Source organism: Danio rerio, chromosome 16, assembly GCF_052040795.2.
Source record: "Danio rerio strain M-AB ecotype USA chromosome 16, GRCz13ab, whole genome shotgun sequence".
NCBI classification, from domain to species: Eukaryota; Metazoa; Chordata; class Actinopteri; order Cypriniformes; family Danionidae; genus Danio; species Danio rerio.
Genome location: NC_141036.1, coordinates 53,463,121 through 53,486,540, shown reverse-complemented (window position 1 = coordinate 53,486,540; position 23,420 = coordinate 53,463,121). Strand labels below are relative to the sequence as shown.

At 35.4% G+C, this 23,420-nt stretch overlaps 1 protein-coding gene across 3 annotated transcripts in view; it reads left to right on the top strand.

The window, feature by feature from the left end:
- csmd3a (CUB and Sushi multiple domains 3a) overlaps positions 1–23,420 on the top strand; it is a 647,261-nt gene that overhangs the window by 481,760 nt on the left and 142,081 nt on the right. For all 3 annotated transcript variants that reach the window (XM_087287879.1, XM_087287878.1, XM_087287880.1), the window contains 5 exons: positions 2,220–2,405; positions 4,125–4,319; positions 11,016–11,189; positions 21,184–21,357; positions 22,881–23,054. In XM_087287879.1, the coding sequence (XP_087144005.1) occupies positions 2,220–2,405; positions 4,125–4,319; positions 11,016–11,189; positions 21,184–21,357; positions 22,881–23,054 (903 nt within the window). The remainder of the gene's footprint in view (positions 1–2,219; positions 2,406–4,124; positions 4,320–11,015; positions 11,190–21,183; positions 21,358–22,880; positions 23,055–23,420) is intronic.

Sequence of the window (23,420 nt, the reverse complement as noted above, 5' to 3'; positions counted from 1 at the left end):
GAAAAAACTGAGTGCTTCACTAGCAAGAAAACAGTTAAACAGACCATCTGCAGCGAGGAAAAAGAACAAGCCTCCTCCGTTTGGCCTCTTTACTTTTTCTTACTCTTTGCCTTTACTCTTTACTTCTTTGCTTTCGTGTATAAGGAAACGGCATTGTGCACACTTGACTGAAGACATCCATTAGCTGACATATTTAATTTAGTTTGTTAAGCACGATTTGTTTCTAAACTATTTCTAAATTCAGTTCTAATTTCAAATGAATCAATAAACAATAATAATGAAGTGTGCTCAAATACTGAGTTATATGCAAACACACGTCCTTTTCTTATATGCCCCATGTGGTCATGCAGACGTCTTCAAAACCTGACCAATGGACAAATCTAAACTTGTTTTTTTTTTATTAAAACAAATATAAAAATACCACTAATATTAATAACTTTATACAAATGCAAATACAAAAATGAAAAAGCTTCCCAAGATGAGACATGGAGGCAGTGGTTTTTATATTTATCCAGAACATTTTTGCAACATTTTAATATTTTAAATTTTTTCATATGTAAAGATATTTGTGTATTGCTGTACATCCTGTGTGTATTAAGTAATGTGTAAGAGGGCATGGCTAACGTGATTTGTACTAGAGTTTAGAGCAGTGGTCACCAAACTTGTTCCTGGAGGGCCGGTGTCCTGCAGACTTTAGCTCCAGCCCTAATCAAACACACATGAACAAGCTAATCAAGGTCTTACTTTGTATACTTGAAACATCCAGGCAGGTGTGTTGAGGCGAGTTGCAGTTAAACCCTGCAGGGACACTGGCCCTCCAGGACTGAGATTGGTGATCCCGGCTTTAGAGCAGCTTTCAGTTGGTTAATGGCGCGGTCTACTTCAGTTCTTAAAAATAGAATGCACCAACAGTGCACCTTAACACACCTCCTTTATAGACAAGCACGCCCATGGCACATATAGATTTGCTATTTAAACAACGTGCTGCAAAACGTGAAAATTAGGGTTGCACTGGTCTGAAAATCGTCTTGTGCCTTATTGCGCCTGGTGTATAAAAGGGCACAAAAATTACTTTTAATGTAAATTTGGCCAGCTTAACAATTTAATCAATCCAGAAATATGCATGATTCAGAATTGATAAACATTATATATATATATATATATATATATATATATATATATATATATATATATATATATATATATATATATATATATATATATATATATATATATATATATATATATATGTTTAATTACTAGATGAATCAGCATTTGTGAAAAAAAAATGTATGACAGTTTATACAAAAAAAATTTGGTTGCTATTAAATGTTTTATAAGTAGCAGAATCATGAAAATGAAGACTAATGAATGTAGTTAGTTATCTTTTGGGTTATTTTGCTGTGCGTTTTTGTTATTTGTGTCTGTACATGTCTGTATAGTTTTAATTTACATTAATCAAATTATTATTTTTTGTACTTTTTAAGTAATCTTTTTTGCTTATTTTTATTTTCTGATTTTTTATTTAATCTTAATTTTATTTTATCTATTTAGTTATCATCTTGTATGTATTGTTTATTATTATTATTATTATTATTATTAATATTATTATTATTATTATCATCATCATCATCATCATCATTATTATTATTATTATTTTATTATTATTATTATCAATATTATTATTATTATTATTATATACTGTTTAATTACTGGATGAATCAGCATTTGAAGTCTGAATTATACAGTTGAAGTCTGAATTATTAGTCTTCTTGTGTATATATATATATATTTATATATATATATATATATATATATATATATATATATATATATATATATATTTTTTTTTTTTTTTTTTTTTTTGTCATACAGTTATACAGTCATTGTATAACAGTGCTTTGTTCTGTAGACAAATATTGCTTAAGGTGGCTAATAATATGGACCTTAAAATGGTTTTTAAAAAAAAATGAAAAAACTGCTTTCATTTTAGTCAAAATAAAACAATTAAGAATTTCTATAGGAAAAAAAATATTATAAGCAATACTGTGAAAATTTCTTACTCTGTTAAACATCATTTGGGAAATATTTGCAAAAGATAAAAAATAACTCACAGGAGAGCGAATAATTTTGACTTTGATGTTGAAGATGTACTTCACCTTCTTTAAGTTTAGGTTTTGATGATTGACTGTTTGTGTTTGTGTTTGTGTGTGTTTTAGCCGTGTCTTGCGGGATGCCAGTGGCTCCAGTGAACGGAGGTGTTCTGGCTGCGGATTATTCTGCAGGGACTCGAGCCACTTATTTCTGCAATGACGGTTTCCGCTTGTCCTCCAAAGAAGTGACCAGCACCGTGTGCCAGGCCGACGGCACCTGGAGCAGCCATAATAAAATCCCCCGCTGCACAGGTGAGAGATAACACACAGCTCGCTATTATCATTATAAATTAGGGTTTAAGTGATTATATCGATCTGCTCACTTGGGTTAATGTTAAACACCTCCATAGAATCAATAATGGGGGATAGTTTAGCTTGTGTTCGCTAGCTTCAAGGCAGATCTGTATTGTATACAGTGGTGCCATGAGAAAGCTTAGCTGATCATACCGGTATTTAAATATTCAGACAGTTTTTTTAGTTTTGATTGGTTTAATTCAGGGGTGTCAAACTCAGTTCCTGAAGGGCCGCAGCCCTGCATAGTTTAGTTCCAACCCAACTCCAACACACTTAACCTGCGGTCACACTGGACTTTTTCTCCCCATAGACTTTCATTCATACGCACATAAATGCGTCAGACCGGAAATGCAAGGTTGTGCGTCAAGTTTCGCAGATCGATGCGTTGGAAAGTTTGAGCTTGGTGAACTCTGACATGCAAAATCGCATCACTTGACTGTAAGACCAATCGAGGATCAAAACATGACCTCTCTGGATAGAAGAGGTCGCAAACTGGGTTTGGATGGGTTTGTCGCAAAATGAGGGTTAGAGTGGGGGGGGGGGGGTGTTTGGTTGCTGGTTTTTGTTTATTGTTATTATTATTTTTTTACTAATATTATTATTATTATTATTATTATTATTATTATTATTTAAATATGTCTGCAGCATTTGAATTTGTTAGTTTATTTAATTTTTGGTACTTTTTAAGCTTATATTTATAAATGAATCAGCTTTATTTTGAATTTAATCTTTATTTTATTTAATTAATTCAATTATTCTATTGTATGTATTTTGGTTTATTGGTATTATTATTATTATTATTATTATTATTATTATTATTATTATTATTATTATTATTAGCATAAGAATTTGCATTATTATTTATATAATTATATCTGTAGTATTTAACCTTATTTTTAGTTTGTTTAATTTTTGCTATTTTTGAATTTTTTATATTGAATATAATAGTTTTATTTTTAATTAAATCTTCATTTTATTTTATTTTTATTTAGTAATTATCTTGTATGTATTTTTGTTTATTATTATTATTATTATTATTATTATTAGCATTATTATAGAATTATATCTGTAGTATTTAAACTTGTTTTAGTTTGTTTAATTTTTGTTACTTTTTAAAAAAAATTATATTATTAAATATAATACTTTTACTTTTAATTTAATATTTTTTTATTTAATTTATTTAGTAATGCTCTTGCATGTATCTCTGTTTATTATTATTATTTGTCAGGTCCTGTCTTCCCTGTGTTTGTTTTCATCATGTTACCTTCCCCATGTGCTCCTTTGTCCTCCACCTGTGTATCATTATAGTCATCATGTCCTGTGTATTTATACCCCTTAGTTTGGTTTGTCATTGTCCAGTATTCATAGTAGATGTTTGTCGGCAACTATGTAGTTCCTGAGTCTCCTGTGTTTCCTTTGCCCTTCCTAGTGAGTGTTAATAAGTCTACATGAACTCCTGCGATCCTTGCCTTCTTGATTGAGCCCAGGCGTGACATTATTATATTGTTATTTTATCCGTATGTCTGTAATATTTAAATTTGTTTTAGTTTGTTTAATTTTTTGGTACTTTTTTATTCCGATTTAATCAACAACTCATACCCACTTCAACGTTTTCAATGATCATGTAAAGCTGTAAATGTACAAACACTTTTGACACTACTGTTTTTTTTTCCTCAGTGGTGGTTTGTCCCAGTATTGGCTCCTTCACTCTGGATCACGGTAAATGGAGGATCGTCAATGGTTCACGCTACGAATACGGCACTAAAGTCGCTTTTACCTGCAATGCTGGATACTACCGGCTTGGCCCCGCCCACATTCACTGTACATCCAATGGGACGTGGAGCTGGAGGAATGAGCGACCTCGGTGCAAGGGTGAGTTATGAGCTTTATTTATAACCTGATCATTATTTCTGTGCAGTTCTAGAAAAACTTAGTCACTATTAACTTGTTTAAAATAGATATCACGATTCTCTCTCACTTTGATTTTTATTTTAATTTAACTTAAAGTAAGTTGATTTCAGTCACACTGTAAAAAAAACACAGTACTATTTACTGTACATTACTGCAATTTTGGTTACCAGTAAGATTGTAAATTTACAAGCACACTGTAAATTATAAATTAGCAGTTAGTGTAAAATTTACAGTAACTTACTGGCAATTTTGTTTGCCTGTAAGTACAGTATAAGTTAATATTTGTAATTATAATATAAAAAATACAGCACAATTGTAATTTATTTATTCACAGTGTAGTTTTAAATTTTACCAAAGTTGTCAGTAAGTTACTTTAAATTTTGAAGTATGTCTTTTTACAATGCAGCTAATGAATTATACAAGGAATTTTAAAGGGATAATTCACCCCAAATTAAAAAAAATTCTGTTATCATTTTCTTACTCTTTACTTTATTTACTTGTTTGAGTTTCTTTCCTCTGTTGAACACAACAGAAGATGTTTTGTACATATGAGTGCTAAATACAGAGAAGCAGAATATGAGAGAACCTTTTAACAAATAAAAGCAATAAAACAGTGAGTATTAAAAGAGAGAGAAAATAGATAGTTCTTTAAAACCGATTTAGACACAGAAATGGAGGGGGAAAGTCTAATGTAAATTTGTAGACTGTTCCAGAGTTTAGGAACAGTAAACGCTCGGATCACCTTGATTTTTAGGGCTTGTTTTGGGCTTGGTGGGTAAATTGAGATTATAAGATCTCAATGATTGTGAGGAGAAATACAGACAAAGCAAGTCTGTAAGGTACTGAGGCGCAAGATTATTGACAGATTTGTAAAAGAATAATACAATTTTCAAATCAGTTATGTATTAAATGGATAACCAGTAAAGTGCAACTAAAATTGTAGTTACCGACTAATACTTGTGGGTGCCATATAGCGTAGTCTAGCAGCCGCATTTTGTACCAGCTGCAGACGAGAGAGAGAAGACTGAGAAATACCAAAAAAGAGAGTTACAGTAATCTAGACGTGTTGGGATAGTTAAATTCCCTCAGCTGCCATTTTTTTACCATAAATTTTACAGATATTTTATTTTATTTATTTATTTATTTATTTATTTATTTTGTACAGTTTATCTAATAGTTTGAAAGTCATTGGTAATAGTACTAATAAAAAAGTAAGACTGAAGTTGTATAATAAAAAAAACAAATCAATAAATAAAATCATGACGATGAACTCTTTGGTTCAAACAAAGATTTGAATGCACTTTTATAGTCCTCAAAAGTCTAATAAACATGCAAATTGCACGCATTTATTAATTAAGATTGTGCGGCTGTTAGAATCAGCGATTAATCACTTATATAATTAATCATGTGGCTCAACCTGAACATTAATGCTGTGCAAACCGTGACACGCACAATTCCCAGGTCTTGTTAGGCTGGCCACTTTTTAAGGTCAGAGCGAAGCAGACTGTGAGACTAATGATTTTGTCAATTGTGTCCTGAAGTGTGAAGGATTAGCAGCTTGTGCGGTGTCTCACTAGACACACCGTCTGTGGAGAGCTTTACTAGTTTTCAGGAGAAAGTCTGCAGATTCTGAAGAAAGGCTTTTAATGTTGACACGTGATGGAGGCAAACTGATATTAGTACACTGTGAAAAAATCCTGGTTGCCTTAAATTTTTAAGCTGAATCAAAATAACTGTATCAGTCCATTGAACTTATGTTAAACTGACTTCCATAACTTGATAGTTATGAATATATATATATATATATATATATATATATATATATATATATATATATATATATATATATATATATATATATATATATATATATATTTATATATATATATTAGGGATGTAACAATATTGTAAATACCGTCATACCGCAATAGTAATTTTTTTCAATATTACCGTAAGCGCGTGACTCAATAAAACTACATTTCTGAGAAAAGTTTGCTTAGGCGAATGAATCGAACGAAGGTAGCGGGAACTACAATTCCCATCAGCCTAGGCGTGGCCATCATCCTTTGCGGTCTGTTGTCACTACAGATCCAGTAATGCTGAAATGGAGTGTGTTGCTAGTAGCGGGGAAGAAAAAGAGCTGGAAATGATTGAACCTAAAGCGGGTTTTAAATCGGATGTGTGGAAGCATTTCGGTTTCTTTCTAAAAACATACGAAAAAGGAGAAAAGGTGACAGACAAAGAAAAAAACAGTATGCAGGCACTGCCAGACTGTGGTGAAATATAAGTCGGGGAATTCGACTAAAAACAATCATGGGGACTGCAGAACACAGCACTCTTGTTAGATTGATGCAGACATTGACTTGTACCGTAAAGAGACCTCTATCTCACTCATGGCTTGTCCTCTCAAGTGGTGGAAAGACAATGCACAACGTTACCCACTGCTGTCAAACTTGGCTAAATCATATCTCTCTGTCCCAGAAACCCCAGTCCCAAATGAGAGTTTTTTTGTTTTTTGTTTTTTTTTCTGTTGCAGGGGACATTGTAAATGCCCAGAGATCCCAGCTTTTACCAGATTATATTTATATGATAATTTTCCTTAAAAAAAACCCATCTCTATTTAAGTGAGTGAATGATTAAATGTTGAATGTGATGAGTTTTCAACAATACTAAACTGAAACTTAATTTTTAAATTTTTATTTATGGTTTAATAGTTTTTTGTTATTAAAATTGAAAAATTGAAGTTCCTGTTTCGAAACTTACAGATAGATGGCTAATTTGTATGTCAATGATATATTCAGTGCTAAGGTAAATAAACACTTTTGGCACTTTTTTTCTAATCTTTTCATTAGTTTTGTTTTTCCTGTAAATTTTTCAATAAATACCTTAACGTGCCATTCATACCGAGGTATTATCGTACCGTGAAATTCTGATACCGTTACATCCCTAATATATATATATATATATATATATATATATATATATATATATATATATATATATATATATATATACACATATACATAACATAACAAGTAAACTGACTATACCAAATCAACACCATAGACGAGTGCCTTATTCAGCAATATTTCGCTTCATAGTTATTCATAATTTACATTTACTATTAACAAGCAGGGGACCTACCTGAGCTCAAACTTCCCTGTCGCCCTGCAAACGGAAGGGAGTCCCAGGCTCAAGGATCTCATGAGTTTAGGGGTCTCATGATAACATTTTGACTCCTGCCACTTTTGGCAATACTGCACAGAAACCATATGTCCGGCAATCATACTTCCAGTGCTCACTTGTTTTTCTAACCCCAATACTATGTTCATTATTTGGCCAAAACCAAAAAGTGTTACTTTGTGCCCTGCTCTCTCCTATGTGTTTAAAAAAAAAGCTCTTTCATTAAACAGAAACCGGGGAAAATGTATATGAGAGCTGGTATTTTTCTAACCATGATAGACTCCTATTTCTCTAATGAATCGGTTGTGTTCACCGAAAGCATCTTACTTGCACTGAAGACTAAATAGGATATTGCAAAAACAAAAATAACAATTCCGACCAGGTAAATTCTCTTCCACATATCCTCTTTAACACGCAATCCAAAAGCGATTTGCAAATAGCACTGAATACATGCTGTTGTGTGTTTTTCATCATCATCAGCAGGTGCAGTGTTCAGATGGTTGGGTTATCAGTGTTGTGCGTCTGCTGTAAACTACGGGCGTGATGAATGTGTTTATGGCTCCCATATGAGAGGCACAATCTCAACATTAGAGGCGCTTTATGACTGATGGCGTCTGACAGGATCTGCACCCCGGCGAGATTCACCGCCGTGTCAATTTTCCAAAAACAACAACAATCAGAGGCGAGATGATGAGAAGTCCAAAACAGATGAAAAGATGATGCCGCTGTGGTTTTCCTGCTCCAGTAAAACGCACCGCAACAATGTGTCACGTATATATAATAAATCTCTCATCTCCTCCCCGCTGAAACATCCGCCTGCTCACTATATTTACAGACGCTTTTTGAGATGATAAGTCGGAAACTGTAGCTTCCTATCGTATCAAAATACAGAGTGATGTTACACTTTTAAAGGAGTTTGATAAAGATGGCATTTGCTTGTTACATTGAAAGTGTTAAAGAGCCCCTATTTTGTATTATAAAAGATCATACGTTGGTTTTGGGGGGTCTGCAAGGTCAAAAAACACTTCCATTGTCTTATAATATGCGTTTATTTTATGTAATTATTCCAATGACTCCTATATGATTTGTGCAGCGATTCAATTGTTCCCAAACCCCTCCTTAGCGCGATGCTAATGTTTGCGGATTGACCCAGTCTGTTGTAATTGGTTGACTGCATTCAGCAAGAGACGGAGAGAAATGCCCACCATAGAAGCAGCAGAGAATTAGTGAGAGCCCAATGCATGAACACAACAAAGCAATGCAGTTAAACACCAGCATATTACTCTATTCTTAACGGTAATCCCAAGTTATAACAGCGACTCACAGTCAGTATTAATCCACACAGTGGCAAAAGTGGAACTATTTTGAAAACTGACTGCCCCGCAAGTGTGAGGAACACCTGATGATGGCCTTAGCAAAGAACAACGGCAGAGGATCACGAGTTCAGAATCGCATTTAAGCCGGTATAGAAAGAAGCACGTGTCGCATTTTCAACGTTGTTTTGGACACAATATGTGAATAACCCTTGAAGATTTAACCTGAGAGATACAGTACAAGCACTGATCTATAATGACCCGTTTCCACTGAGTGTTACGGTGCTGTTCGGTACGCTTTTATGGTCCTTTCCAGTGTCAAAAGTTAACTAAAAGCGAACCGTATCGTACCACTTTTTGGCCACCCTTTGCAAACGGTGCCTAAGCACGAATAACATTTACAAATACATAAATAATTGACCACAGTTATTAAAGGGGTGGTCCACAGTGTATTTTTAAGGCTCAGTTTTGTTTATAAGATGCAAAGCAATGTGTGCTCATCCTTCACTTTTAGAAAATCATGTTATTTTTTATATATATCTTACTTTGATTATATACAGCTACTCATCTAACATGAACAAGACTGTCATATTTCCTAGTTCCTCTGAAAGACCCACCTTTAAGAGGCTTTAATTGGTCAGTGGCTGCATAGAGAGACTCTGAAAGCAGCTGCTTAAAGAGACACTTCATGCACTGTTGAATATTCACAACTTTTTGACGGATAAAAGATCTGTTGCTAAATTGCTAACAGTGCAAAACAGCATTTCCCATTGCTTACATCCTTGTTTATGTCCTCACTACAACATACTGTTAACGATAGACACTGTGCCTGTAAAAGATCAATGTTTACAAATAAAAGTATTTACAGGTTGTGGGTCAAAATCCACAGCTTCGTCGGTTGGAGGAGTTTAGCCGAATTCAGCACTGAACAGGGAGAGATTCTAGAAGCTGTTCTTTGTCAAATGCTAGCTATATATTTTTTATAATTCTCTTGAAAATGATTTAAATAAACTAAGCATTTTTCTCTTTGTGTCATGTCCTTTGGAAGCCCAAATACAGAAACAGAAAGAGCTCTGTGGAAATAGCAGCGTTTTGTCAGGATTGTGGATGGGAAATGGGGAAACAGGAGCGAGGACTCAAGTGCAGGAAAATGGGAATTTATTAAATAATAAAAATAAAATAAAATGCAAAACAAGAATTTACAAGACCAGAGTGGCAGAACCCTGACACGTTTAGACAACATTTTACAACATTTTAGACAACATTTTACAAAATTTTACGACTTTCTCTGCTGTACCATTGCAGCGCCTCTGGCCACACCCCTTTGCTGCGCAGGATGTGTGCACTTGGTGAATGTGCGTAACCTGAAAAGTTTGTCATTTCTCTAGCCCAGATGTTTTTTTTTGTAATCCCCAATCTTTGTTCGCTGTAGGCTTTACTAAGCTTACTCTGTTAAAGTCAATGTCTCTCTTTGCATTAAATTTTTAGCATATTCCATTCAGAGATGTTGTTTATGTTCACACAGCTACATTACACATCAACTAAAGCTTAAAATATGATGTCGTAGTGGACCACCTCTAAGTATTATTTTCTGGATGGAAAAAATTAAACAAAACACATTAAGTTAAAAAAATACACAAGTACAAAAAAAAACAACAATGACATAAAAATACACAAAATTCTATAGTTTTTTAATGTATTTTTTTATTTTTTCTTTCCAGTAAATATATATTTAAAAATTAGTAAAATCTCTAGTGCTAGTTTCTGCTTAAAACATTAAAACAAATGTCAGAAGTGTCACAAGTTAGCATAAACCTACAGTATGATCAAAATTGTCAGTAAACAAAACTCAAAATTCAACATCATTGTGCTTTCCACAATAACAGAATGCACATTCATTTTTTTTTTTAAAGTCCAGATCATTTGTTTTGGAAAAAAAGAGAAAATCTACTTTTGCAGTAAACCTATACGACTGCAGCTATACTAAATCGATCAAACGCAGCTCTGACTACTGAAGCCATAAATCATTTCTAAACAGTCTTATCCATCCACAGGTCAGATATTTTCCTCATTGTGTTGTTTGTTTTCAGGGGTGTAAATCAAAGCTGTGTGTGTGTGTTGCGTGTCGACTCATTCTGTTCTCTATTGCCTTTCACTGCAGTCATTTCGTGCGGCGAGCTGCCCACTCCTCCTAATGGAAAGAAAATTGGGACGCAGACGACCTTTGGAGCAACAGCTATTTTTACCTGCAACTCTGGCTTCATACTGGTGGGCTCCACTGTACGGGAATGTCTGCCATCGGGTCTCTGGAGCGGGACGGAGACTCACTGCCTGGGTAATACAGAAAAAAAAAAACTTCTGTCTGTTCCAACATCAGCATGCAGCACTATACATGCAGGTTTTTTTAATGAAAATCAGGTCCTGAAAGGGCATAGAAGAGTTTTGTGGCATTTAGTTTGGATTCTTGTATTGAATGCAAAATTAAAAGATTTTTTTTTGTTTAAAAAATGTCCCAAGTAATATTTAGCAATGTAATTTTAACTGAATTTCATATAATCTGTTGTTTTGTTTGTTTGTTTGGCTACAGAACAAACCAGTGCAGGCTAAAATATGGACATACCCAAGGTTGGGTTAATGTTTACAATTAGATTTAACCTTCACTTTACAACGCAACAGTTGGGTTTGTCCATATTTGACCCAAACCAGCATTTTTAGAGTGTAGAATTCAGCTTAAGGTGCAATTTACAGGTCCTGTGAAGTGCTTTAAAAAGTGCTTTTTTGTCCTAGCCCTAACCCTAACCTAGTTAAAGAGCCCATATTATACATGAAATAGGGTCATATCTTGGTTGTTGGGTCTCCAACAACAGTCTAATAAGCATGCAAGGTCAAAAAACACTTTCATGGTCTTATAATCTGCATTTATTTTTACCTAATTATCCCAGCGACTCCTGTATGAATCTTCCAGTGATTCATTTGTTCCCAAACCCCTCCTTAGCGCGAAGCTAATCTGCGCTGATTGGACCAATGACAGTCTGTCGCGATTGGTCGACTGCCTTCAGTCAGAGAGTGAAATGCCATACAGCTAATCAGCAATATAAAAGTAATCACAGTTCATACACGCTCGATAGTGTAGGCGTGGAGTTTAGCTGCCAGTGGGTCAATGTAAATACAGACTATGGACAAAACTCCAAAAGCAGTTGAGGAGATCTCCTAGCTTCTCACTCTGCTCTTTTCACAGACACACACACACACACATATTGCACAAACACACACACGCACTTAACTCTGCACCGGACGACAACGCGTGCGCACACACACACACACACCTCCAGACGACAGCGCGCGCACACACAGACACACACACTACTCCTCGTCCACGGAGCTCCGTTAACGCAGCACGCGTCGCGTTTTTAACTTGACTTTGCTCGCGATAAGAGAATATAGCCAGTTAACCTGATACAGTACACGCGGTTACAAGTAACAAATCACAACTAAATACATTTGCAAGCTAGAGTCAACGAGGCAACTTTAATCGCACGTACTTACACTTGAGAAATGGAGGAAGAAAAATCCTGACGTCCATCAATAAGTTACTCTTTACTGATCCTTCCTTTAACAAACGCAGATGAAGTATTCTTTGTAGCATGTAGTTTCCAGAAGTTTCCAACTGCTTGGTTATGCTGAGGTTTCATCTTTGGGTAGAGACTCAATATATCCACCTGCAGTGTGACTTCAATCGACCGGCATGTTTGTGTGTGTGTGTGTTTGTGGGTGTGTGTTTGTGTGTGTGTCTGGGTTTCTATGTCAGAGGGCGGGGCCTCAGGTTTGAAATCTCCCGGGTTTGCGCGTGCACGTGAATAACTTGGTTTCGATCGTACGTCATGGCGAAACACCTAATGAATCGGTATCAAGGCGACTCATTTGAAGCACTATGAGTCGACTCTTTTATAGATGAATCAACCGTTTTAAACACTGTACTCTTACAGATTTAAGCCTTAGCTGGATACTTCACTTCACTTAGAGCTGTGTTACACACTACATGGAGGGGAATTTTCAAAAACCCATAATATGGGCTCTTTAAGCAATAAATGCTACCTACCCTTAAATGGTACCTAAATGGCAAGTTTTTTAAAATGTTAGTATAAGTGTGTTAGTCTTAATATAAGTTAGTGTGCTCCAAAACAGTGACAGAATTGGCATTTAAAAGATATAAACATCCAAAGGTTGCAGTTCGTCACTTACGACCGATTAACAATTGCATGCTTTAGTTTCTCAACAAATCTTTTGACCAATCAACTGCTCTTTACTATCTAACAAGTTCCACCCCTAAAAGATGCTATTGTTATATGAGCTTAATCTCAACTTTTTCATTGGTGGAGCTGTGATTAAAACTATATGCTATTGGTTGTTTTGTTTTGTTTTTTCAAAAAGGGGAGAAGCTACTTTGTTCCATACTGTCTTTTAGTTAAGATTATGTCATTGAATTAAAAAAAACTCATTTCAAAACACTTCACAGGGGCTTTTAAATTGCACTTTAAGCTGAATACTACACTCTAAAAATGCTGGGTTGTTGGAACCCAAGGTTGGGTCAAATTTGGATAAACCCAACCTTGGGTTATAAAGTGGTTTAAATCTATTTGTAAACATTATCCCAACCTTGAGTTTGTCCGTATTTGACCCAACATATCTAGCAAGATTCTTGTACAGTTAAATTTGAGGTTTTTAATGAAATCTCCCAAGTGTTGTTTAGAAAAGCAGTGAATTTTTCACTCCATTTTATAAAATATGTTTTTCTTCTAAATATTTCTTGTTTGTTTGTTTTTTTTTTTTTCTCAATTGGCTACAGAACAAACCACAATTATCCTAACCCCAAGCCTAACCCTAACCTAGTTAAGCATTTTAAGGTCATGTGAATTTAAAATACATTCGTTTATATGCTAGAATTAGTGTGTTAGTTTTAAGGATCTATAAGCTAGATTTATAAGCTAGAATGCTCCAAAACGGTGACAGAAATGGGCATTTAGAAGATACAAACATCCAAAGCTTACAGTTTGTCACTTCTGCCTAAATGGAGCAACATTTTTTGTGACATCACCTCATGCTTCAGTTTCTTATCAAATCTACTGACCAATCAAATGCTCTCTAGTATCTATATTATCGTATATATTCAAGATGCTTTAACATGCTATTGCTTTATGTGCTTAATCTCAACCTCATTGGCAGCAGTGATTAAAAATAAAACATTATTGGCTGTTCTGAAAAAGGGGAGGAGCCAGGGCTTAATTTGTGCCGGATCCTCTGAAATTTGATCGGGCACCTTATCTTATCGATCCCCCTCCTCAACCTTCCTCTGTTCACTTTCACTTTCTTCTGCAACTCCTCAACCTTGCTTACGTTCGTCCGCGACAACTTAAAAAATGCTGGGTTGTTGTGCATTGGGTCAAATATGGACAAATGTAGCTATTGGGTTATAAAGCAAACTTTAAATCTAGTTGTAAACATTACCCCAAACTTGGTTTTGTCCCAACGTATTTGACGCAACATTGGGTTTAAACAACCCAGCATTTTAAAAGTGTAGTATCTTGCAAGGCTCTCATATAGTTGAAGGCAAAAGTCTCCCAAGTGATGTTTAGCAAAGCAATGATTTTTCACTGCATTTTTTTTTTATATGTTTTTCTTCTAAAGATTTTTTTTTTATTGGCTACAGAACAAACCACTATTGTCCTACCCCCAACCCTAACCCCAACTTGGTTAAGCATTTTAAATGTCTTGTGAATTTAAAATATATTTTTACGATGTTAGTATTAGTGTGTTAGTCTTAAGGATATCTATAAGCTACCATGCTCAAAAATAACGACTAATGATTAGAGAAAAAATTATGTACTGTCATCATGGCAAAGACAAAAAAAAAAAAGAGTTATTAGAAATCAGTTAAAACTATTAGGTTTTTAAAGTGTTGAAAAAACTCTCTGTTAAACAGCACTTGGGGAAACATATCAAAAGAATTAAAATTGTAAAGAAGGGCTAATAATTTTCACTTGAAATTTTGCTGTGGTTTTATGTCTTTGGCTGATACTGTATGCAGAACATGTATCGACGCATGCAGATAAAAGCTCTGCTCTTAAGCGTAGTGAGCTGCCTGCGTAGGGACAAAAGCTTCATTATTATGCCTTCATAGAGAGCAGATTTTGACCTTGACGGAGAAGGCAATCCCATAATGCAAGTGTGAGGTTTCTCTGTGGAATTAAAAAAATAAAATAAAAAAATGTTAGCGGATGGAATTGGTGTGAGATTTAAGCTAATGTCATTTAATATTTATGGGTATCACTTAAAAGGTGCGATTTTAAATTTTTCATGCGTTTTATGCATTTGGCACATGGCTTATATGCTTATATTGCGTTATGTAAAATATGAAAAATATACAGTATGTACTCATATTTCTCTGCATGTTTTGTTATTTGTGGTGTAAAAAAAAGTCCAGAAATTCACCTTAAAATATTTGTAAAATTTTGTCAGGTGTTAGAGTGCAAAAATATTATTTATAACTTTTATAATTTTCTTTAAAAAAATAAGAATTCAGGACAGATGTTGGGCTTAAGAAAGCCTGACCAGTAAATCTGAACTTTCTCCAGAGCTTGAAAAGTGAAGGTATTGCGGTTCATACAATTAATCGGATGGATGGATGGATGGATGGATGGATGGATGGATGGATGGATGGATAAATAGATTACTAAGTTACTTGCATTTTTATAATGTTCCTAGCATGTTCATAACATGTTCTAACAATGCTTTTATATCCATTTTAAAGCAATTTGCTAAATTACTAGTAGGAATTAATTGCACTTCTTCAGATTTGTTTTAGCATTTAATGCAGTGTTAGCATGAATTGCTAGCATTTTTCATTGTTTTTTAAAGCTATAAAGTGTTTTTCAGAGTCTTTATACTTTAATAATCACAAACATTTTAGATAGATTTTTTAAAATCCAATTATAATGAAGTATTGCGCAGTGTGGAAATAATTTTTTTTTTACTTCATTTAATATTTCAGTATAAATAAATTCTTGCAAAAACATAAAAACATTGCTGCAATATTTTCAATAATTTCAGTCTGTGCATTCACTGGGAAACATTTTATTTTGTTTTCAAGTGAAAATACATAATTTAGATCAAATTACATTCTCTTGATTAGCCTAAAATTAACTATTTAGCCCTGTTTTCTGAAAGACAAATATAAAAGCAAAGTGTAAATTGAGCTTGAAACAAGAAACATATCTGCCAACAGTGTAAAAAAAATATGCTTCCCTTTAAATTAATTCTTTACCACATCACATTTGCAGGTATTTTATTCTAATTTGAAAGAAACAAAGCAATATTGCAGTCATCAAAGCTTTAAAGTAAACATAATGCAGTGCTGTCCTGTTGAGCTATCAAAAATAATAAAATTCAATTAAAAATGTAGTGTTTAGGTATACACTACCTGACAAAAGGATTGTTGTCAACCCCTGTTGTAAGAGCAGCAAATAATAAATTGACTTCTAGTTGATCATTTGGAAAAATGGCAAGTTTTTTTTTTTTTTTTTTTTTGATGAATCATCTGTTAAACTGCATCCCAATCATCACAAATACTGCAGAATACCTATTGGAACCTGCATGAACCTAAGATTCTCATAGAAATCAGTCAAGTTTGGTAAAGGTAAAATCATGGTTTGGGATTACATTCAGTGCGAGGGCGTGTGTGAGATCTGCCGAGTAGATGGCAACATCAACAGCCTGAGGTATCAAGACATTTGTGCTGCCCATTACATTACAAACCACAGGAGAGAGTAAATTCTCCAGCAGGATAGCGCTCCTGCTCATACTTCAGCCTCCACATCAAAGTTCCTGAAAGCAAAGAAGGTCAAGGTGCTCCAGGATTGGCCAGCACAGTTACCAGACATAAACATTATTAGGCATGTCTGGGGTAAGATGGAGGAGGCAATGAAGATGAATCCAAAGAATCTTGATGAACTCTGGGAGTCCTGCAAAAATGCTTTCTTTGCCATTCCAGATGACTTTATTAATAAGTATTTGAGTCATTTCAGAGATGTATGAATGCAGCCCTCCAAGCTCATGGAAGTCAAACACAATATTAATTATTTTTCCAATGCAAAATTACTTAATATTCTATACTGTACATTATTTTCTGTTACGTTAGAAGAATTTTGTCTAAGCACAGTCAGACCTTACTGTCCTTATTAAATAATTAAACATCAAGGCATGATTATATCTTATTTTGGTCAAATAAATGTAATCTTAAGGCTGTTGCCTTTCATATTAGCCACTTCAAAGACCAAATAAACAACTAGAAGTGAAGTTATTATTTATTACTCCTAAAAATTGGATAGACGACAAGACCTTTGTCAGGTAGAGTAGATTGTGTGATTTTATACTCTGAATTTTTAAAGTGTTTCCCTAGCAACTTAATCATGTTGCCTTGGTTTTATAAATGATATGTATGCACTATACTTCTGTAGGTTTTGAAACTCCTTGTGGAACATTTCTCCATTGTGTTTGCAAGTGTCTTCATGTAGTAGAATAATTTCAGGTCCAAAGCGCCCAACAGAAAATGAAGTGAGAGGGACAGAGGTGAAGAAATGATTTCTGCAGTAGTTCAGCGGACGCAGTGCTCTGTGAAGTGTGCCGGCCTCTGCTGAGTTCTGTCATCAATCATATCTGAGAGAAGGAAAAAAGACCTGACAGCTCTCCATTTGCAATCTTTCTTTGTCTCTCGTCGGTACTAAAGCAATGTTGTGCATTACTTTGTCCACCAAAAAGAGCCTTGGATTCCATTGTGTTGATCCTCGGATGCATCGATATTGCAGTATCTGTTGTGGGATTGAGCGGTGGCTGTCCGTGGGCGGATCATGAATATATCTCTATTCAGCACGGCGCACAATGAAATTCACTCAAGTAGGACATGGTCTCGCGGTAACATTTCTGTCACATCGCAGGCATGGGGATTGGAAAACACATTTAAAGAATATGGATTCGGATTCCTAAATCGCTTTGCAAATTGATAAATAGCCGTGGAAATGATTGTGTTTGGGGGATTTGATTAACTTTGAAAGTCAGGTTTTTTTTTTTTATTGCGTTCATTACTCCTCGTAATAAAAAAAGTTTTTCAAGTGTAATCAAGAAGTCACAAACTCATTTCAAGCAATAAAACAAATGAAAAGGACAGAGCAAATATAGAAAACGAAGTAAACAGTAAACACAGTGTGCGAGATATTAAAGGAAGCTAACAGCAGGGTGAAAGTCAACATTTATTGACTAAAAGAAATACATCGGTGGAACCAAGGATGGATGGATGGATGGAAGGATGGATGGATGGATGGATAAATAAAACGATCAATGGATGAATGGATAAATAGAACGATAGATAGACAGATAGATAAACAAACAGACAGACAGACGGATGGATGGATATATGGATGGATGGATGAATGAATAAATAGAACGATGGATGGATGGATGGATGGATGGATGGATGGATGGATGGATGGATGGATGGATGGACGAATAAATAAAACGATGGATGGATGGATGCATGGTTTTATGGATGAATAAATAGAACGATGGATGGATGGATAAATAGAACAATGGATGGATGGATGGATGGATGGATGGATGGATGGATGAATAAATAGAACGATCGATGGATAGATGGATAAATAGAACAATGGATGGATGGATGGATGGATGGATGGATGGATGGATGGATAAATAGAATGATCAATGGATAGATGGATAAATAGAACGATGGATGGATGGATGGATGGATGGATGGATGGATGGATGGATGGATATATAGAATGATAGATGGATAAATGGATGGATGGATGGACGAACGGATGGATGGATGGATGGATGGATGGATAAATAGAACGATCGATGGATAGATGGATAAATAGAATGATGGATGGATGGATGGATGGATGGATGGATAACTAGAATGATCAATGGATAGATGGATAAATAGAACGATGGATGGATGGATGGATGGATGGATGGATGGATGGATGGATGGATGGATGGATGGATGGATGGATGGATAAATAGAACGATAGATGGATAAATGGATGGATGGATGGATAAATAGAACGATGGATGGATGGATGGATGGATGGATGGATGGATGGATGGATGGATGGATGGATGGATGGATGGATGGATAAATAGAACGATCGATAAATAGATAGATAAATTGATAGATAGATAGATAGATAGATAGATAGATAGATAGATAGATAGATAGATAGATAGATAGATAGATAGATAGATAGATAGATAGATAGATAGATAGATAGATAGATAGATAGATGGATGGTTAGATAGATGTACATGTTTTAGCTAATAGCATGTGTTTGTTTTAGCATGATGCTAACATGTATTTACATGTTGTTAGATGTAGATTTGCCAATGTTTTTGTAATTAGTATAATTGTTTGAGCCTATTGGTTACATGTACAGTGTGCAGTAATTTGTTAGCATGATGTTTTAACATGTTACTTTTATTTTTACTTGAGTAAATTGCTAACATGATTTAGCATATTCTTAGCATGTAGTAAAAATTGGTTAGGATGTTTTGGCAAGTTAGTAGCATGTCTAATGGAATGCTAGCATTCTCATGATGTGTTTTAACAGTATTTAATATGTTGCTAGGAGTTTTCTAGCAGGTGCTAGCATACTGTTGACGTATGTAATAGCCTGTTTTAACCTGAATGATGCTAGAATTATTATTTTCGCAAATTGTTAACTTGTTTTAGCACATTCTTAGCATGCTGTGGAAATTGTTTAGCTTTTTTATTTTGTGCTAGCATTCTCATGATGTCTTCTAACAATATTTAATAAGTTGCTAACACATTACTAGCATGGTATAAGTTACAATGTTTCAAATTAGCTTCCTTTGATTTCAACAGGCTGAAGCGGGCATGGGAATTTAAAAAAAAAGTAAAAGAATATGGACACTGATTTGTCATAGATTGTTGTCACATAGTTGCTAACATTTTAGCAATACTAGCTTATTTGTTTTAACAAGTTTCGAACATGTATTAGCTTATTTTTTGCATTATTCAATAGTTTTGATAGTACGTTTCTTGCATGTTTATTTTAGCAAATAATTAACATGTTTTACTGCATTCTTAACATGTTATGGAAATGATTAGCTTAATTTATCAAGTTACTATCATGTCTTATAATGTGCTAGCATGTCCATATCAATGTTTATAATGTTGATAGCAGATTTCTAGCAGGTGCTAACGCATTACAAATAAAAATTTTTTCAAATTTACTAACATGTTTAGCACAGGGCTAGCATGAATTGCTAGCATTTACTAGCTGTACTGATAGGCGTTTTACTATGGCTGCATCTGAAATTGCATACTAAAGTATGTACTACATTTGAATACACTGCTACAAGTATGTTATATAGTATGAATGTAAGTAGTATAAGTGGAAATTGAGCGTCCTACAATCCACCATTTGTCATTATCACATGACCTACCTGCATCAGGTGCGTCACTTCACTCCCATTCATGAATTCTCATGCATAAGAATATGGGATATATGGGATAGAGTAGCGTTGATTGGATGCACACTACAGAATCTCGCCGGAAGTAGTAGGTCATGTGGGTATTTCTGGTATACTGTTTTTCGAATACTATAGTAGGGAAGTATGTGATTTTAGACGCAGCCTATCTGTATAGTAAGATGAGTTTCAGCTGAAGTCGTTAATTCATTTATTCGTTCATTTCACTTCGGCTTAGGCTCTTATTTAGCAGGGTTTGTCACCGTGGAGTGACCCGCCATCTATTCCAGAATAAGTTTCACGCAGCCGATGCCATTCCAGCTGCAACCTAGCACTGGAAAACACCCATACACTCTTCCATTCACACACACATACACTATGGCCAATTTGGTATATCCAGCACACCTTTATCGTATGTCTTTGGACTGTGGGGGTTTGAACCAGCGACTTTCTTGCTGTGAGGCGACAGTGCTAACCACTGAGCCACCTTGCTGCCCATCAGCTGTGGTCTTTTCTTAATATATTGTGAACATTTTTAGTGCAAATTTTGACCAATTTATACAACTCCATCTGATCCTCCCTGCATGAATCCAATCCCATAATGCATTGTGGTATTTCTCTGAAACATTTCAGATTTGCAGTAATTGCGTATTAAAAGAGTGTCATTCATTCAGAGTGGAACGTGTCTTTCTTCTTAATCACATTAAACAGAGGGGAATCATATTATTTTACGCTCAAATGTTCTCTGCTCTTTTTTTTCCCAGCCGGACACTGTGGCATTCCTGAACGGATCGTGAACGGTCAAGTGATCGGGGAAAACTTTGGCTACAGGGATACAGTGGTCTACCAGTGCAATCCGGGTTTCCGGCTCATCGGTTCCTCCGTGCGGATCTGCCAACAGGATCACAACTGGTCCGGGCAGCTGCCATCCTGCGTGTGTGAGTAATGCGCAATAACATGCGGCAAGTTTTGGTTTACATCCAAAGGATTAGTTTGACATGTAATGCAGGCAAACCCCCATTCAGCGCATGACAGGCATCAAGCTGAAATCCTGACGTTACATTTGATGAGGGAAAACACCAACACCACCTGACTCTGTGTGGGTGATTTGGATGTTTTCCTCGCTTTATTTGTGATCCGGCAGTATGCAAAGCTTCTTAGATGAATGCTTACATACAAGTTGCATTTTAATTTTTCTTGTCAAGCATTGGAGATTATTCTTCTGCAGACTGATGGAAGTACGCTAGCAGTCAAAAGAACATGCTTGGCTGATGTTTCATCATCTTAAAACAGCCTTTTGATCTAAAAAAAAAATGCTTGAAGTGGGTTTACAAATGAACAAGGATTTCATATGGATTTCTACCAAAGTTTCTGTAGTTTTGTTGCTTTTGTTGTTTTATTAGTTAGAGTGAATCTTCTTTGAATGGTGCAGCCTGTGAGCAGGGTGGTCAGATGCACTAACAAATAAGATTTTTTATTTTTTTTGTCTTGGTTCACTTGATTCGTCTAGATCAGTGGTCTCAAACTCAATTCCTGGAGGGCCGCAGCTCTGCATTGTTTAACTCCAACCACCCCCAACTTGCACCTACGTAATAGAGTGGAGGAACTATGACGTCAATTTGTATGCAAACACCCGGAAGCGAGTTAGCATTCTAGCACTTCCGGTTCCCTCGTCCCAAAGTCAATGGGTTTTTTGAATGGGGTTTCAGTAAAATCGCTTAAATAAGGTCCGTGACAAACAAAAATTCAAGATATTTTCACGTTTTGTTCTATACAAAACAAACGTTTTGTTTGTTGATTAGTCATTTTTTATTTAGAATTATTAAATATTTTCCCCAAACATATAAATTTTTGGACTGTTATCATAAGTTGTTAGATTTCAGATTTGAGCGGGGTCTGGTTGCAGACCTGGCGCAGTGCAATCTGAGCTGCATCCAATGCTTTTAACCCTCTGGGGTCTGAGGGTGTTTTGGGGCTCTGGAGAAGTTTTGACATGCACTGACATTTGTGTTGTTTTCAGTATCTTAAAAACATATTAATGGCTAAAGTGTGATATCACTGTAAACAGCACAAGTTGGGCTACAATAATACATAAGCAGCATGTTTGTATGTGTTTGTGTTTTTGAGAAAGAAACGTTTATGCATGGTCACCTAATCCCACCCCTAACCCTACCCCTCACAGTGACGTCACTCACTCCATTGAGTGCATTTTATCTGACATTGCATCGCTGAGTGATGCAATCTGAGCTTGCATCATAAAGGCTGCATCCAGATACTATTGACAGATTTGGCTTTAGTACTTGCTAAACTCATATATTTTCACAAAATATATTATTGTATAGCGTTTTATAGAAAATATAAATGTAAAAGATAGATGGGAGGTGTACTCATACATGCTGAGCACTGTGTATTACAAAGAATTCAAATACAGTACTAATTTTGGCTTTTTTTTCCTCCTCAGCCATCAGCTGTGGTCATCCGGGCAGCCCGATCTACGGCCGTACGGTTGGTGACGGCTTCAACCTAAATGACGTGGTGACCTTCTTCTGTAATAAGGGCTACATTCTGGAAGGGCCGTCTGAAGCGCAGTGTCAGTCCGACCGGCAGTGGAGCCAGCACCCACCCACATGCAGAGGTTTGCACATCAAATCACTCCTTTTCTCATTACACTCAAATCTAAGCACTGTGGCGTTGATGGTAATGACTTTCAGGCTGCGACGGTTTAAAAAAACCAAAAAACCCAATGACCAATTTCAGCCCTCTGGCCCTCTTTCAGCCAACACTAACACATTGAGTCACGGTGTGAATAGTGACAGATTAGCTGTAGATGAGATGCATGTTCTGAATGTAATCTGTGCTTTGTTAGTGGCGTGATTACGAGGGTCTCTGAGGATGGTCTGTAGTGGCGGAGTCTGACAACACACTGGATGAACAGATCAACAGAGATGCTGGCTTGATTGCTGTACTGGATTTTGGTTTTGTAGGTTAATTGTCAAGAAAT